We start from the raw sequence: 17,741 nt of genomic DNA, 5'->3' as shown, positions 1-17,741 counted from the left end.
AAAATCTTTTTGAACTTATTTTTAAAAAAAAAACATCTTATGAGCTGTCAACTTATTTTAAAAGCTTATAAGTTTTATATATATATATATATATATATATATATATATATATATATATATATTATCAACTCCCTAATAATAATAACAATAATAACGACAACTTTGTATTTTAAAATGATTGAGAAATTTTGAAAAAGGAAAAAAAGATAAAACTCAACATTCCATATTTGACAAAGTAAACTGCGTGGCATTTGGGTAACGTGCATTTGGACTTCCCGTTGACTTTTCAACGATGGAAATATTTTTCTGGTTTACTATGATGGAACCTGCTGTCTCTGTAAATTCTCCGATTAATATAATAGCTTATAAAATAAACTAATCAGATAAATTATATTAGACAAACCTTATTCAATTCGACAAGTTTGTTCAAAACAAATTATTATTATTATTATTGATTGCAACATCAAAACAAATTATTATTATTATTATTATTATTGGTTGCAACATTCATAGTTATAATAGTTTATTTCTGAAATGGGGAGGATTTTAATATATTTGGATCTTAAATCCAAAATCTTGTCCTAAATTTTAGAGCTGAGAGCCATAAGTAATTGGAAAGTGGTGAACACTTGTATATATGTATCTATTCTTCTATTCTATTTTATTCTATTTTATTAAGAGTGAGCACATGATAGTAACTACCTAGGAGGACACAAACTTTTTCTTCCAACTTTACCTTTATATGATACTAATATTACACTTTTGTTTTTTGTTATTTTGTTTTTTTTTTTTAAATTTCAACACACACTTTTATTTTTTATTTTTGTTATTTCAACAATTCAAATATCAATTTAGTCACTCCATAAATTATCAAATTACACTTTAGTCCATCGATAATGATAAAAAAAATTTGTATACACACGCATCGCATGTGCTTAGTAACTAGTGTAAATAACAATTCTGCCCACAAAATAATAATATAAATCATAGTTTATGTAGCCGTTGAGAATATCTCGATGAATTCTAATATTTAAAATTTTAGACTCCGTTTGGAGAAAGACATCCAGAATTATAAGTAAAAACTTGTGTGAGACGATCTTACGGAGCATATTTTGTGAGACGGGTCTCTTGTTTGAGCCATCCATGAAAAAGTATTACTTTTTATGCTAAGAGTATTACTTTTTATTGCGAATATCGGTAGGATTAACCCGTCTCGCAGATAAAGATTTGTGAGACTATCTCACAAGAAACCTACTCAGAATTAAATAAACCAAAAAAGTGGACTTCACCGAGCCTTTTTCAATCGGTCTACTTCAGATGTCTTCTCAAATTTTCCAGATTTTTGGAAAAAAAATTCGATGAATTTAGGGTATGCGATTGGGGAGTTGGGGTTCATATTTGATCATGTCTACCTGAATAAAGTTTCGATAAGAGTTATTGATATTTTTTTACCTTCAAAAATTAAACCCCTACCAACAACAATTACTTTTGCTTTGTTCGGATATTGAGATGATATAATCTAGATATTACCTCATCGTGCAACTCTTCAAAATATTACCTCATTCGATTTTGTTCAACTCTTCAAAATCCATCTATCGTTTTAGTAAAATAAAAGGTTTTAACACAATATTTTAATGAGAAGAAACAAAATATTAAAAACTACAAAATTTCTAAATTTTTTACACAAAAATACTATTGATGTCACATAAATACAATCACAACAGTATAATTGCAGAACAAGAAATAAGACATCGAGTAATCTAGCTTTAAAAACTAAAACTGGAGAAAATATTTTTATTGACTCGATGAAATTTATTAATGTAGCGATCCCTATTAAACGTATGGCTAGTATCACAATTTTTTTAGTGGCTAATGCGCATGTAGAAATACTGGCAATCTGGAAAGAAACTCTTCTAATCTAAATTCTAAAACAAGAGGGTACACCCGCGAATGAAAACAAATCTAGAACCTACGAAAAGACAAATGGTTAAAAGTTAGAAAAGGCAATTAAGACATATCATAACTTGATCAGCATTCGAAATGAAATTGTCTAGTCTACTCTTCCCGTTTGGCGGCTGGCTATTCATGTTTAAACGATAACAGCTGAAGGCCAAGACGAGAACAGTATCAACTTAACAGAGAAGTCGAGAAACCAAATATGAAATATATAAAAAAAAAAAAAAAAAAACTGCAGCACCACCGTTCTCTCTCAGGCACAAACACCTGCATCAGTCTTACAAGACCTTCATGCTTCAAGATGGCACTGCAAAACACGACAAAATTGAGAAGTTACAATAAAGCCAAATCATCACATAGATTTTGACACTTTCCTTGATCCGTGATTAACAAAAAGGCACTCAGAAACAATATCAAATGTGTGACAAAGGCAGCAAGCAAAGCTTTCAATAAGGCACAACCTGAATACATCATATTATCACCCAAACCAATAACAAAAGCAAATACATAATAAAAGAAACACATTCATAAATCCCTTGTGTAAAATATATGGATGTAACCCCCCATATATTCCAAACTACATAATAAAAGAAACCCTTGTGTAAAATATATGAATGTAACCCCAATATATTCCAAACCCAAAAAAAAATAAGGCCTTATTTGCGTAATTGCTAGAAAAAGAAACAAACAACTCACTGTATGTAGATGTATCAATCTGCTCTGGAAGCTCTTTGATGTCAACTTCAAATCTCTCCTGAACCTGTAACACGCATCAAGGACATGTCATAAAATGCAAGCAAAGACAAAGTTCACAAATAATTCATCTACAACATATGGTAAATTCACAGATAATTCATCTACAACTTATAAATACCTGATTAAGAACATCTGAATCAGATGCAGAAGAAACAAACGTGATGGCAAGTCCTTTGGTTCCAAATCGCCCAGCTCTACCCACCTAACATTTCAAAAATCATGAAAAACGAATTAAAGGCACTTGTTCAAAAGCATTAAAATTGTGCATGAAAGCCAGTGAATTGTACCCGATGGAGATAAGTGTCAGCTGAATCAGGCATATCATAGTTAATCACAATGTTCACCCGTTCAATGTCTATTCCTCTTCCCACCAGATCTGTTGCAACTAGAATTCTCTTGTGCCCTTCTTTGAATCCCTTGTACCGAGTCAATCTGCAAACCCCACACGTTAAGAATAATAATCTTCGGAAATTGGAGACCTAGCACACAAGAACTCAAGTAAAGGTCGTCAAATCAAATGCATTGCATTTATGCACTACTAACTTGAGGACAACATACATGATATTTTCGGGGAAAAAACAAGGATATCAAAAGAGAACAGTCTAAGAGTCACAAACCTTTCTTCCTGAGACATGCCAGAATGAATGCAAATAGATGGGAAATTACACTCCACAAGCAACTTGTTAAGCTCGGCAGCTCTATTGACGCTTTTGACAAAAATGACAACTTGATTGAAGTCCAATGCATCGAGTAGATCATTCAGCTTCCGGTTTTTCTCCAGCTCACTTAATTTGATGTAGTGCTGCCATAGTGGATATTAAATGTGTGAAACTGTAGCACAAAATGAACAAGAAATTTAACAATTTCAAGATCAAACCTGCACAAGACCATGGAGGGTCAACTTGGCCTCATCGTCCACATAGATTTCCATTGGCTGAAAGGAAGACATGTCACAGTAAAGCATATTAGGAGAGCTCATGTGAAATTAATGGTATCCACTATGAAATGAATGATGGATGAACACAGCCGGAATTGAGGTTGAGGTCCATCTGAATTTTCTTCTTCCAGCTACTTTACCTCCAAGACCAACTTGTGTCACCACTGCCGATCAAAATAACTACGCTAACTGATGACATAAATAAATTAAATTCCCTACCCAGCCCATACTTCCATAACAATTCTCTCCTCAACAGAGAAAAAAAAAACAGACTTCTGATGAACTTGACAAACCAAAGCAAGGGGGGGAAAAACACTCCCTAAAATGAACAGAAGTACCCTAGGACTAGACCCCTACGATCATGTTCCCTGAAGCTTCCTAAATTTAACCATCTCATGCATCAGTTTGACAGACACAAGTGAAATAGCAAGCGTAGATCGCTTCAACCACTGCATTAATGACCAAAGACCTCCTGCAGAAGGCTGGAATGATGGAAACAAGGTAGACTTCGATATTCAAATAGGACTGGCCACGGGACATTACATCTTGCATGAATTTCTTGCAAACTGGTCGAATCTCTTTGCTGAGTGTGGCCGAGAACATCATAACTTGTTTATCATGAGGTGTCATCTTAAAGATCTCCTGGACATCTCTCCTCATATCTGGGGACACGGACAGGTAATGAGAAAATTTACAACAAATTTGACCTCTCAAATGCAGTGAGGGCTGTCATTGTGTTGTTTCTGTGATATGATATTACTTATTATTATGGATGTGTCAGCATGCATACCAAGGGACTCGAGCATCTTATCACATTCATCCAGAATGAAATGCCTCACATTCCTCAAAGAAAGTTCCTTATCTCTTGCCAGAGCAAGTATCCTTCCAGGTGTTCCCACGACAATGTGAGGGCATTCATTCTTCAAGAGATCCTTGTGGACTTTAATGTTGACACCACCATAAAAGACGGCAACTTTGATATCCGGTAAATATGTGCTGAACCGCTCAACCTCATGACAGATCTGCAATCGAAAGAACATAAAAGGTAAAGTAACCAGCAGATACAGATTCCAATAGACATGAAGCAAAGACACTTTGCTGTAGACTACATGCCTGGTAAGCCAATTCCCTTGTATGACACAGAACGAGAGCAGCAACTTGACCTGCAATAGGTTCGATCTGCTGCAACGTTGAGAGAACAAACACAGCAGTTTTCCCCATACCGGATTTTGCTTGGCAAATAACATCCATTCCCAAAATAGCTTGAGGTATGCATTCGTGTTGCACTGATGAAGAACCACAGAAATTTGATCCAAGGAATCCTCAGTTTTCAATAAGAAAATGTTTTACCATTCAACTACTCCAAGGCAGAGCATTAATAGTGATTTACCTGAGAAACATAAGAACACAAACAGAATCAGGTAAAGAACGATCGTGCCAATTTCTGTATAAGGTAAATATCTGTAGAAGGTACAAAGTACAAAACAGACAACATAAAAAGAACTACACCAGATAGTATTTAACAATAAAAGCATATATTACAACATCGTGAGCAATGTATGCCAGAAATGAAGCGCCACATTCCACTCGCTATATATTTCGATCAAATAGCGACTCACACAGAATGAAAAACATTTGCGAAACAAAACTTAAAGTGTCATAATGTCAGCATGTTAACAAGAATTCAGACAGTATAACTAAACTAAAACCACAAAGAAGAATAATGTCAGCATGGCAACAGAAAATTTGGCCCCGGCATACAAAAAATAAAATTGAAGGCATGTCACACAGAGATTGCGTGTAACAACAGCAGTGGAAAATAACTGTGAGATTTAGTAAAGTGGAAAGTAAATGAAATCACTAAATCTTACATACAATGATGAAATGCATGAACGAATACACTACCAGTATTATAAAACTCAGGCTAGGTGGGCGCCCGACCGACTGCACCGAAAAGGTGCTCGGCGGTCAGCCAAGGCGGCAACGGGACCTAGGCTAGGAGGGCCTAAGCATTCAGATTTTTTTTGGCATTTAATTTTTGAAAACCCAATTAAACCAAAACATGACATAAAGAAAGAATTACAGATTTCTGCTTTTAATTTTTTTGGTTTTATTGGAATTGAAAGCCCAAATAAAACAACGATTTATTGGCTTGCGTTTGCCTAACACACCACTATCATCTTCTTTGTTTGTTTACTTCTGAACACATGGCCCTAAAGATAATTTTTTTCCTTATTTTGATTTCTCTTGCATTGCCTTGAGCAGAAGAAGAGCAGGAGGAATTAACGAGTTGTCAATTGAATATTAACAAAATTCAGGCTGAAATGTATTCTAAGAACTATTACAAGCCTCTTGATACCGTGGAATCTGCATTACGACGCCTAGACTCTAGGCACTGATCTAGCGCCCGACTTGCACCTGGCGAATTTTAGAACTTTGTCTACTGCTCAACCAGAAAAAGGTATATTACCTTCTGACGGATGCTCAAATCCAGAATCCACAATAGCCCGTAAAAGCTCTGGCTTCAAGAGGAAATCTCTGAATCCTGAACTGTGAATGCCTACGTAACCCCTGAAATTAAAGAGGCAGAATGCCCAAGTTATAACTGGGTGCATGGATAACAGAAGTAAAGTAGATAAATTTACAAATACATTCATTTACTTGCAAAAAAGAAACTTTTTTCTCCATCACTATCTCTAAAACGATAAATTTCCCCAGTCTATCAGTCCCTCGCAAGTTTTCTATCTAATCTAATTTTAAAAAAGATGTAAACTTTGTCCAATAAACCACAAATCTCAGATGAGAAGAAAAAAACCGACCAACCTTGAAATAACAGTAGTATACAGTAAGAAAATCTAAAAGAGCAAACTGATACTGCCTAGAACTAACAAAGACTTGTTGAAACCAGAAAGATTCGACCCGCCATAAAGGAGATCTTGGTCTAGCAATAACAATAAAAATTATTAAAATATATAACATGGCCTTACTTCTTGGCGGACTCGCCGTTGACTTTGGCGGTGACGGAGTCTGCTGCCTTTTCGTCTTCCTCCTCGTAGTCGAGAAGCTCCTCTTCGTAAGCGTCGTTCTCCTTATTCTCTCCCATTTGGCGTCTCTGAAGTTACTGCAGGAAAACAACAGATCAACAAAATTGTTCCAAGTCCCTCCAAACCCGGAATCCTCGTCTACGTTTAGCGAAGAAAGGTACAATTTCGCAACAATATGCAAGAGGAGCAACGCAAATGGTTCCCTCAGGAATTCACCTGCAGAATCTGGAACAGATGGATCGGTTTCAGAGTCGATGGATAGGGTGGCAGCTCTCTTAACGCGGGGCAGAGTGAGAGGCGACGAAAGTGCTAGGGTTTTGACTATATAGTAACCTAATGACGAATTTACCCTTGAAGGAAGGTAGGAATTACAGGGGCGTGTCGAGTTTCGCAACCCAATTTTTTCCCGAGAGAAGAACGTCCATATTTCCACTCCGAAAATTTACAATCACACTCCACTTTTGAAATATATCCTCACTTACACACACAAACTAAAATATAACTTCTATAAATCAAAAGATAATGAATCGTGAATTTGATTATTAGTTTTAATCATTTTAGAATGAAAATACATAAAATGCTTGAAAATAGGCTACAAAGTTTCTGTAGAGTGAGTTTCCGTGGATCTTTGGAACAGATAAAAGTACGAGTTGAGGCAAAGGAAATCCTTTTTCCGCAAGACGACTTTGTCCGTATTCACAGTGCTATACGAAACGACAATCGTCCCCAAAATACAACATCATCAATCCAGAAACTGAAGCACCACAAGTTCCGGATGTCAGCGAACAAAGATATGCCGAAGCTTTCAAGTTTTGAATAATAGAATGCAATGAAAATGTGTGCAAAAATGTCTGATGAATGCATGCAGATGGACTATTTAAAGAGTGATTCACACAAGCCAGGGACATGTCCAGAGGACACACCCTTTTGTGATAAGTCATGGGACGCACCCTTCAAGGCAGAGGACGCACGGTTTTATGCAAAGGGACGCGGTGCAACGCCAAAAGACAGTCACACGAGACACACTGTTCGAACTGAAGCACCGCACTGGTTCGGACTAATCACCAACTAAAATGTGTAAACATTGGATTGTTTCGAAAAAAAAATTATTTTTTCAAATGAACTTTGTCCAAAAATATTAATATGGTCAAGAAGCAGCACCGCACCGCACCAAAACCGAACCAGGCTGAGCGCACGCGCTTGTGTTTCTCCGAGATCCAACTTGTCAGCATTGTCTCTCTTTTCAAAAACTTCTGATGCCCCTTGGGGTCCGAACCTATAGCTCAAACAAACATAGAGCTAATAAAGTATATTTTCCTTGGCACATTTTCTAATGTGGGACAAAACATATTTTTCAATGTTCATTCACCACTCGTACTTATCTAACAGTTTTAATGCTTGAAAATATGTGGTTTTAATCGCGGTCCGATGTTCAAGTCATAAGACGAGGTAAAAAGATATACACGAATTTATTCGAGTGTTTTGCATAAATAATAAGTGTAGTTAAGATATGAATCTACATGCCTTTCGGAAATTCATAAATATTTATACTAATATGTAAGAATTTCGGCTGGATTATATATATTTGTTAGTGCAATAGAGAACAATAATTAAGTATGCAAGTGAGCCACCAATTAAAAACTTTGCGTTTATAAATTATAAGTTCCCTCACATTATTAATGGAGCTAGAATTCGGAGTATACAAGAATCCAACTTTGTGCCTCAAATGGCGAAAGAAACAAGGCACAATCCCACAAGGAAATCAGCACATTTTGGTCAAAACAAGAGAATATTTACATGCCAAAAGGTATATTCGTTTCAATATAACATCCCTTCTATTTGTTCCCCACCAATTATATGTAATATTGTTCCTTCGAATGCTAACGTACGTTTTCAGTCATGAAGTTTTGGAAGATTTTGAGAAATCTAATCAATCAGACGTTGCCTGATTGGAAAGACAAGTTTTTATCCTACAAAGAATTGAAGCAGCATCTGAATCTCATCTATCCAAACAAGGAAAACGATATTCTTGGAAAAGAGAGGCCGAACAAGAGGCCCCGGACGAGCCGTGAGCACGGTAGTCAGACGGTACTGGAAGCCATAAATGAGTTTCTGAATCTTCTCCACGCGGAGATCGACAAGTTTAACAAGTTTGTGATGAACAAAGAGGAAGGGTACATTATCAAATTGCAGGTATACATATATATACAATTTTCTTTTTGACGAGAAAAGGCCTAAACAGTACTGATCTTAGACTGGGTGATCATTATTTGCTTTTCCATCATGGGTTTTTTTTATATGATCAGGATTAATATATATACGACTACATGTTATCAATTAGATGTTGAAAGACGATGTTGTCGAGGCACGATGTTCGACGGTGGAGCTGATGAAAATAGGAAGGAAGATGGTGGATTTTCATGGAGAGATGATTCTACTAGAGAACTACAGTGCTCTCAACTACATAGGACTGGTGAAAATCTTAAAGAAGCACGACAAGAGAAGCAACGGGGATCATCTGATTCGACTGGGCTTCGTCCAGATAATCTTGCAACAGCCATTCTTGAGGACGCAGGTGATAAAGGATTTGGTCAAGGAATGCGAGTCGATGATTATTTACCACATCTTATCAGGTCACCAGCACCAGGAACCTGCAGCCCCGAGTATCTGCAGAGTGCGCGGCGGCTGCGTCGAAGATATTTCCGATGAAGAGCTTGGTGAGATGGAAAACATGTATCTTAGGCTTACTATATCAGCCTTGAGGGCTCTGAAGAAGATCAGGAGTGGAAGCTCCACTCTCGGCATCTTCTCCATGCCTCCGATGAAGGATTGTGATCATGACTGATTGGATTGAAATGTCGGAACATAATCGTGTGGATACAGTCAAACGCATGCACGCGCCGAAAATTAGCAAAATCGCATCGTTTTAATACTTTAAATTAGGATAAATACCTCGAATATGTTAACTTACGAGATGATTTTCGAAAATTTTCTTAACCAACTGAAGAAGTCGAATATATACGCCATATATGTGGCGAAATATATACGGCAAAATGCAATTGACGCCTCCATTGTACGATAGTTTGTTGTGGGGAAATTGTATCGTTGGTATATCAAGATTGGTACGTTCGGGATTTTATTCTTGTAACTTGTCAATGTTTGTTTTTGCATTCAACAGTTTGATGGTTTTTTTTTTTTGCTCCTTTTGACCAAAAGTCGTTAAACACATCGAATGTTGCTTGTTTGACTTTGATGGTCTCCTACGTATCTCATGTAGCGAGAATAAATATACGTTGATACTTTAAAAAATATAAACATAAAATAAAATGAAAATAAAAAACGACGCCCAATATTTCAAAATGAGAGGAAAAAAACTTATTGTTTCCATGATTTTGTTTTGTGTAATAAAGGTTTTATTCTCCCAATATGAATAACGTGGAATATATATTATCGATGTCAAATAAGTAATATCTGATTGATTTTGTGTATTCGAGTGAAAAACAAAAGTAGGAAATATTTCAAGTTATTTGATCAAATTCAAACATTTACAAGTTACAAAATTAAAATTCAAAACATATCAACTTACACGACTAAATTGTAATTTTTCCGTTTATTGTGTACATTTTCAATTTGTTTGTCTTAATTTATATCTTGCCTTGATTTACCGAAGGCTATGAGAATTGATTTTAAGATAAGATAATTCTACCAGTTTAGGAACTGAGTTGAAACAAATTTACTCGAACAAGATGTTTATTTTAAGTAACTTCACGAACTTTGGCATGAAAATTTCTATTTCAAAATTATAACGTCAAGTGGAAATTTATTTCTACCAATGTGATACCTAAATTTATCCACAGTTTTACCTCTGCATGTTTTTTATGCAACTCTGATGATCGATGATTTTATCTCAAACTTCACATGTTTTTTGTTATTGTTTTTTTTTAAAATTATTTATTCAAATAATTAAATTACGTGAACACAAAAAATATATATATAATAGTTACTAATATATTATTAATTTAGAAAATATCTCGTTACATCATTACAAATTAATTTTGATTAAGATTTTTATAAATTCCAGAATTACCCCACACATTTTTTTATCTAATATATATAATTTTGTTATTTGAATTACTGACATGATTGTATTTTGCTAATCCGATTATTATTTATTTATATTTCATTTAATGTACAAAAATATGTTTAAATATTCACATTGAATAATAAAAAGACTATTTATTCAATAACATATCATATTTAGTTTTATAAATATCATAATTAATCAAAATTTGATAAACAATATATGTATTACATAATATTCATCTATCGTATTTTACATATCATTGTATGCATATAAATGAATCAAATTGGTTTGCGAATTTTTCAAGTAGGCTCAAAAAATATTTAATTTGAATTCGAGTTTATGAATTTGAGCCAAATTCGAACATATTATTTCGAACTGTTTTCGAGCAGTATTAGAGCTTAAATTATTTTGTTCAATAGTTCACTAGTCGCTCCTGAGTCGTAATATTTTATTAATATAATTATATATTAAATAAATAAATTTCGAGTTTTTCGAGTTCGATTAGAACGTGAACATGTTCGAATTCTTCGAAACGAACTCGAATTTCATTCAAATCGAACTCGAATTTCATTCAAATCGAACTCGAAAAAAAAGTTAAATTTTTCGAATTTTGAGTCAAAGTTGAACTCAAATAAAAATTTATTCAAACTAAATTCAAATCATTTACATCAAAATAATTTTCTATTATCTACGATTGCTTTCCACGTCGGCAGGCCACATGATGTGTTCATTAATTTGACGCGATAACGGAGAGGTCAACGATTCGAGGGCAGACAAGTAATTTCAGACGAGAACGCATGGGCTTAAACGTTCACCACTGCCTATCACTCCGCTCATCCTTTCCGCACCTGCTCTGAAGAAGTTACGCTAGTGTGTTAACGGATCAAGCATTTCGTAACTGATCCAATTGCAAGTGAAAGCAGAAAATTTTAGATCCGATTTTGTTGCGTCTTCAATTTTAGATTGATTGACACTGTTTTGTTTTCAGATTTGTTGGCCTTTATTTCCTGCCTGATATTTTGAGATCTGGGCTTTGAAACGAGTGATTTGGGTTGGAAAATCAGCGTATTTGGAAATATCAGTTAATGCTGTGCTGGAGTAGATCGATCCCCTCTTGGATTTCGCATCTACTTGCATGCATGGGGTCAGTTTTCCAAGTCTCTCTCTCTATATGTGTGTGTGGATGATGATGTTGGGATTCTTCATTTTGTGTTTAGTACAGAAGCACAAGGTACAACTTTTTAAAGGACGGTAATTTACTGATTAGCTGGTGAATATGCTCTTCTTTGGAAATTTGGGGGGGTTTTTTCAATATTTTCCCGAGGTAGCCAAAGTTTTTAACTTTTCCTGTTCAGGGGAAGGGCACTCATAACACGATTCTAGCCTCGATAATTACCAATCATTTTGTGTTGCATTTTGGGGGCCGGTGATCTCTGTGATTCTAAGAGGGTGTTACCACGAAAAGTAAATAAACCTTCGTGGAACATATGACCCCACCAAAGAATTTTTATTTGTCTTGCTTTCATGATAATATGGTGTTTTCCTTGGGTTTTGGGCCAACCCATTTTGTCACGAAACAAGTAGGCTTTCTTAATTTCTATTCTTATTTTGTGGTTTGGAATATTTGATTTTGCTTCCATTTTAAGAAAGCGACGATGGCGTGTGAAAACATAAAGTTTTGATTTTTCTCTATCTTTGACATTTTCACATCATGCTTTGTCTGATGTTGTAAGAGTTTGTTCGAGTAGTACCCGTTCCCTACGTGATTGTACAGTTTAGAAATGACTCACTAGGAACCTGTAAAGAAAAAAAACGATAAAATAAGAAAATGGCAAGATTTGTATGTGATAGATATTGTTTGGAAATAGAGATTCTTGAGAAAATTAGGCCTTTATATTTGTCCTTTGGGTGTTTGAAGAAGTATTTGCTATCTCTCATTGGGTTGATTATTGAAAGTTTGAAGGATAAATGGAAAGAAATGTTTCGTGTAAGATGATGCCTTAACTTTACTTAGATCAAGTGGAGCAGATGCGTAATTATTTTACTTACCTTTTGACTTGTTGATCTGCAGAATTGGAGTTTTTTACTTCATAGTTTCTTGATATTGATGGTTTAATTTTCGATTATTTGACAGTATAGGTACATGACATGATATTCTTGTTATTGAGCCACAATTGTAATTGCTATAATTCTTAGACGAAATTACTTGATATGAGTCATGGAGATGCAACTCTCTCAAATGTCTTCCGTGCCAATATGGTTTATTTTGAAACAACAACAACTGAAGCTTCACACCCACTTATCTAGATTTCTTCCTTATTTTTTATTTGTAATATTGTTTTGTTTTATCATGGATTGCAAAATCGACATTAATTTCCATAAGTATAGTCACTTATCTAACCTTTCTTCACCCACGGAACCATCTCCTCTTGTCGTCTGACACATGCAGTTCCCCTTCTACTTGCTTTTATATAATTCAGCTGTTGAAAATTTCGGTAATTCATGGTTTTCTTGATGATGATTTTCAAGATATAAGAATGGGTACAACGTGAACTGGTTTAATCTTCTAAGGGATGATCTTACAATATATTATGAAATATTGCCCTGGAAAGGTTTCTGTTTTTCCAGTTTCAATCAAGACCTCTACTGACTAATTGCTCCACCTGTCTTTACTGTTAGCATCATCTCACATATATGATACTGTCTTTGTTATCTTGGGTTTGCTTTAATGAACGTTTGTTGCCATAATAGAACTGATCTTATTCAAAACTTTTGGCTTAAATTTGTTCCATTTTGGATAATGCTATTCACTTTTAGAGTAATGGACGTTTTCGAGGCTAACTGTGACAAAATTTCTTCTCACTCCTACACTTTCTATGTTCGTTGGCCCTCCTTTGCTATACCCAAAGTGTCTTAAAATTTTCTGTCACGTTATTCATTTGCATGGTGATAAACCAAATTTGTAACAGAGCAGAGGTTGCGTAGGATGTTGTGTCAAACCATCACTTGTGATTTCTGTGGATGAACCATCCAAAGGTCTGAAAATTCAAGGTCAACGAGTAAAGAAACATAATTTGACAGAGGATTTCTGGAGCACCAGTTCAGGTACCATGGACCATAGTGCCTTCCAGTCCCATAGAAGTATCTCGTCAATCAGTACTTCAAATCAAACCGTTGATGCTCACAGCAGTGCTGGCAGTTCAAACCACCCTTCCGATTTTGTTAATCCTGGCAAGTACATCAATGCTATGTCATCCTCTTGCTGTGCATTTAAGGAACTTAAAGTACAATTTTGCGCTTTGATACCTCCACTACTGCTCTCTTGTTTATTTTATCTCTTGCAGAGGAACACTAAAATAAATTATGGAGCTTTTAGGGGCCTATTTGGTTGGCTTCAAATCATATTTTATCCCAAAGTTGGCAGTATTCTACTAGGTGTTTTTGTTTTCTAACCCATACTTACATCAAGCGCTAATTCTTTTCCTTAATTTGCCACTATCAAAGCTTAATTAGTATAATGACAAATCTTGAGTTTGCTTCCATTCTTTGATTTTTCTGGATTAGTCTAGCACGGATCCAGAAACTGCTTGTTTTTTTTGGGTTTCTTTTAATTTATCATCCCCATGACTGCTTTAAAAAGAGGGTGGGTTCGATATAAACTTGAGAGACCGACCTTTATTTGACATTACTGTCTCCCTTCTCTGCCTGCTAGTTTTTCTTGATCAAAATGTGGCCTTTCACTGCCTTTTAACAAATTCAAATTAATTTGTTGAAGGTCTTCTTCTCTGGAATCAAACAAGACAACAGTGGATTGGAAATAAGCGATCTCAAAAGCATGTACAAGAACGAAAATTGAGGTGGCCGACTTTTTGTATTTCCCAGTCTGAAATGTTCGGATATCGATGACTAGATTTGGTGGACATAATGTGTGCATGACATCAATCTCTTCATGCGAAGTTTGTTTGATATCATCCTTTCGAAACATGGCTGGAATATTGAACAGTTTTTATATTATGCTTTTCCAATTTTGCAGTTGGAATGCAACGTATGAAAGTTTGCTTGGGACCAACAAGCCTTTCCCCCAGCCTATCCCATTGGCGGTGAGTGTGGTATCTGTCTGCATTAAGAGAAATGTATAATCCCAGCTTTCTCATCTCTCTTTTAGTTACCTTAACAGGAAATGGTGGATTTTCTGGTGGATGTGTGGGAACAAGAGGGGCTTTTCGATTGACTTGTAAGAAAATATAAATTTTCTGGATAGTAAACTCTTGCTTGTAACTCGATGAAATGGTTGATGAACGCAACGAGCAATTTAAGTGAAGTTCATATTATAAATATATGACACTGTTTACATTTCCCGGTTTCGAAGTTGCTAAGAATTTGTGACTAGGTAGTCAATGTTTTCTAATGCTCTGTGAATTTCTTGTACTTTTATTCATGGTTGGAACTTAGAGATGGAAGTTGCATGCCTTGTGTGCAGGGGATGAGCGGGGAACTCCATCTCTCACCTAAAACAAATATGCATTTAAAAAAAAAAAAAAAAAAAACTAATCAATATTTTTCCCTTCGAATATCTTTTGTTGTTCCTCTGTTTTCTAGGTTTGTCTTTAGTTAGAATTCGATACCGGAGAGAGCAAGGGCTTGGTGGTTTCAATTAGTCGTGTAAACAGATCGAATCGAGCCACATATCAAGAAAAATAAAAGGCTCAAACTCAAGCTCGGTTTGAAACTTAACTAATCATATTTTTAGTTCGAATTCGTTCGATACTCAGAAAATATTTAAATATGTTTGCAAACAATTTGAAAAACCGTTGCTCGAGAATAATGACTCAAATGCTTTGAAGTATATTTCTTTAAGCATATAAGTTGTTTGTGACGAACTATCTATAAAAATAATTTAGGGCTCGAATCAGAGATATAAGTCCAATGTTTTTCCAACTCCAACGAGGCTTGAAGAGTTGCATATTTGCATGTCATTGTCTCCTCTAGAAACATAATTTTCCTAATTATTTTTATTTACATAATAATATGTTATAAAAAAGACTTTCTAATAATGTTTTGATGACATGGAACCAATCTGCAATCATCATTTTTCGATATGTACGGAGTACACTCATGGTAACACAAGAATTTCTAAATATTGTATAGTTTTAGGAGATAGAATAATACCCATTATTTCTTGGTTACCAAACCCATTCATTGTTGTTAGTACAATCTTCATTCTTATACCTCGAATCTCAAAATATAAAAATAGATCCGACGATGCATATGATGGTCATTGTACGTAGCTGATATTTGTTCACATATTGTCTATATGGGGCTCGTCATTCTGTTGAAGAGCGTGTTCAAACATTTGCTTTCGTTGTGAATTTATGTTGTGTTTCGATCGATGAATTTGATTTTAGTTGAGGGATTTAAATGATGAATTGCATCAAATGACATTTAAATTGAGTTTATTTGAAATTTAATATAATTATTATTGAAATAACTTACTTCACTTTGATTGCTCTTGGATTGGTTCAAAAAGATTTGAATTTGAAATAACTTCGTATTGAGATAATTTGAAATACACCACAATAGTTCAAAAAATAATTAATTGAGATTTGAAATCAAATGTCAAATGTATTTACCAAAACAAACCACTTAATTTGTCATTATGGATTTGGAATCTGTATCTTCGAATCCGCTCATCCAAACAAACTGTTAGTCCTTTGGCTTACATATCACTGCTTGTTTCGTCAATTCGCAATATTACAAAGTTTCTTCACTGTTCTCACGAGGCATCAGGTCGCACATCGTCTTGATGTTGCTACTTTAGATGATGATCTATGTGTTGATTTCATAGATGCTATTTTCGACAAATGTTGTACTGTTTGAATGAAATGCTATTTCCTTTAAATAAACTTGGAGATATTTGTTTTCAATATTTATTTCTCAATATACTATAGATAATTTTATAAATTACAATAATTTTTTTAAAAAAAAATATTATTGTCATAAATAGAAGGGAAAATAAATTGTAATTCAATTTTCAGTCGGATGAAATTATGAAATGCAAATAACAAATAACAACTCTTTTTCAACGACTTACTACTGCCAACTTTACATCAAATAAAATTGAAGGCAGGTGGAGAGTTTCAAATTTGTTTAGTATGGACAAAATAATATTTATGTTAATTAATTGGGGTGATGATGCCTTGCTTTTGTTTCCTATGGACAAATTACCAATTGAAATATGAATGCATGAGTTGTCGTTATCTTCATTGCAATTAAATATAAGCCCAATTGGTTTTAATTTGATGTCTTTCAGCTGCGAAACTTCAAAAACTTCTGGGGGGGGGGACAAAACGATGTGCTCCACTTGTTCAAAATATTATTGATATAATAACCACACACACATTATGTGTGTGTGTGTGTGTGTGTCTGTGTGTGTATATAACTCAACTTCAAATACTAGCTAAAAAAAAGAAGAATTGTCAAAATCTATATATGAAACTCTCAGCAACTCCATCCAACCGATATGAGACATCTTAACACACCTCTCTCATGCTAAGGTATGAAAAATTGAAACGTTGAGATATTAATGGGTGGCCGAACTATAAGCGGTCCAACACATAACCATGGAATTGAGTTCTGATATAATGTTAAGATTGAAATTTGGACATAACTCAACCACGAAAGTTATCTCAAAAGATGAGGAATTATCCAGATCCATATATGAAATTTCCAGATATTTTATCTAATCCATGTTAGACAATTAACATAAAAAGACGTAGATATGTAAATAAACAATGGGTAGAGTAAAAGAATTCTAGGATAAAAATATATCGAAGTATTACAGTTACTCGATGCAACAAAATCTATCTTCTTAGATACATGTATGCGTACGGAAAAATGATAACGATATTATTCAACTCACTCTCATTACTCAGTATAATTAGAGATTACGTATCATAATGTATCG

At 34.7% G+C, this 17,741-nt stretch overlaps 3 protein-coding genes across 8 annotated transcripts; 2 read left to right on the top strand and 1 right to left on the bottom strand.

Annotated features, from left to right (window-relative positions):
• Positions 1 to 1,939: 1,939 nt before the first annotated feature.
• LOC142532607 (DEAD-box ATP-dependent RNA helicase 15-like) lies at positions 1,940 to 7,068 on the bottom strand. Of its 3 annotated transcripts, none has more exons than XM_075638923.1 (12): positions 6,910 to 7,068; positions 6,637 to 6,770; positions 6,120 to 6,220; positions 4,763 to 4,935; positions 4,440 to 4,671; positions 4,193 to 4,311; positions 3,590 to 3,646; positions 3,330 to 3,514; positions 3,000 to 3,144; positions 2,831 to 2,914; positions 2,653 to 2,716; positions 1,940 to 2,263 (listed from the first exon to the last, which is right to left on the bottom strand). In XM_075638923.1, the coding sequence occupies exons 2-12, from the start codon at positions 6,750 to 6,752 to the stop codon at positions 2,253 to 2,255; spliced, it is 1,287 nt and encodes a 428-aa protein (XP_075495038.1). In that variant the 5' UTR covers positions 6,753 to 6,770; positions 6,910 to 7,068; the 3' UTR covers positions 1,940 to 2,252. The 3 variants fall into 3 exon arrangements, with proteins under 3 accessions (XP_075495038.1, XP_075495036.1, XP_075495039.1); XM_075638921.1 differs by having other exon boundaries at positions 2,181 to 2,519; positions 2,581 to 2,716; XM_075638924.1 differs by lacking the exon at positions 6,910 to 7,068 and having other exon boundaries at positions 2,181 to 2,519; positions 2,581 to 2,716; positions 4,763 to 5,039; positions 6,637 to 6,897.
• A 1,511-nt stretch (positions 7,069 to 8,579) lies between these two features.
• Positions 8,580 to 9,684, top strand: LOC142533656 (SPX domain-containing protein 1-like). The gene is made up of 2 exons (XM_075640496.1): positions 8,580 to 8,886; positions 9,035 to 9,684. The coding sequence occupies exons 1-2, from the start codon at positions 8,593 to 8,595 to the stop codon at positions 9,536 to 9,538; spliced, it is 798 nt and encodes a 265-aa protein (XP_075496611.1). The 5' UTR covers positions 8,580 to 8,592; the 3' UTR covers positions 9,539 to 9,684.
• Positions 9,685 to 11,593: 1,909 nt separating this feature from the next.
• Positions 11,594 to 15,133, top strand: LOC142533392 (uncharacterized). 4 transcript variants are annotated; one of them, XM_075640141.1, is made up of 6 exons: positions 11,594 to 11,686; positions 11,766 to 12,008; positions 13,747 to 14,008; positions 14,553 to 14,634; positions 14,811 to 14,877; positions 14,955 to 15,133. In XM_075640141.1, exons 2-6 carry the CDS (start codon positions 11,913 to 11,915, stop codon positions 15,006 to 15,008), a joined length of 561 nt encoding a protein of 186 aa, XP_075496256.1. In that variant the 5' UTR covers positions 11,594 to 11,686; positions 11,766 to 11,912; the 3' UTR covers positions 15,009 to 15,133. The 4 variants fall into 4 exon arrangements, with proteins under 4 accessions (XP_075496256.1, XP_075496257.1, XP_075496258.1 ...); XM_075640142.1 differs by having other exon boundaries at positions 11,599 to 11,686; positions 11,766 to 11,921; positions 13,752 to 14,008; XM_075640143.1 differs by having other exon boundaries at positions 11,602 to 11,686; positions 11,766 to 11,921.
• The last annotated feature ends 2,608 nt before the right edge of the window (positions 15,134 to 17,741 follow it).

The sequence above is a fragment of the Primulina tabacum genome, chromosome 18, assembly GCF_025594145.1.
Source record: "Primulina tabacum isolate GXHZ01 chromosome 18, ASM2559414v2, whole genome shotgun sequence".
In the NCBI taxonomy this organism is placed as follows: Eukaryota; Viridiplantae; Streptophyta; class Magnoliopsida; order Lamiales; family Gesneriaceae; genus Primulina; species Primulina tabacum.
The sequence above is the reverse complement of the archived record's forward strand: the minus strand, read 5'-3'. Positions and strand labels throughout refer to the sequence as shown.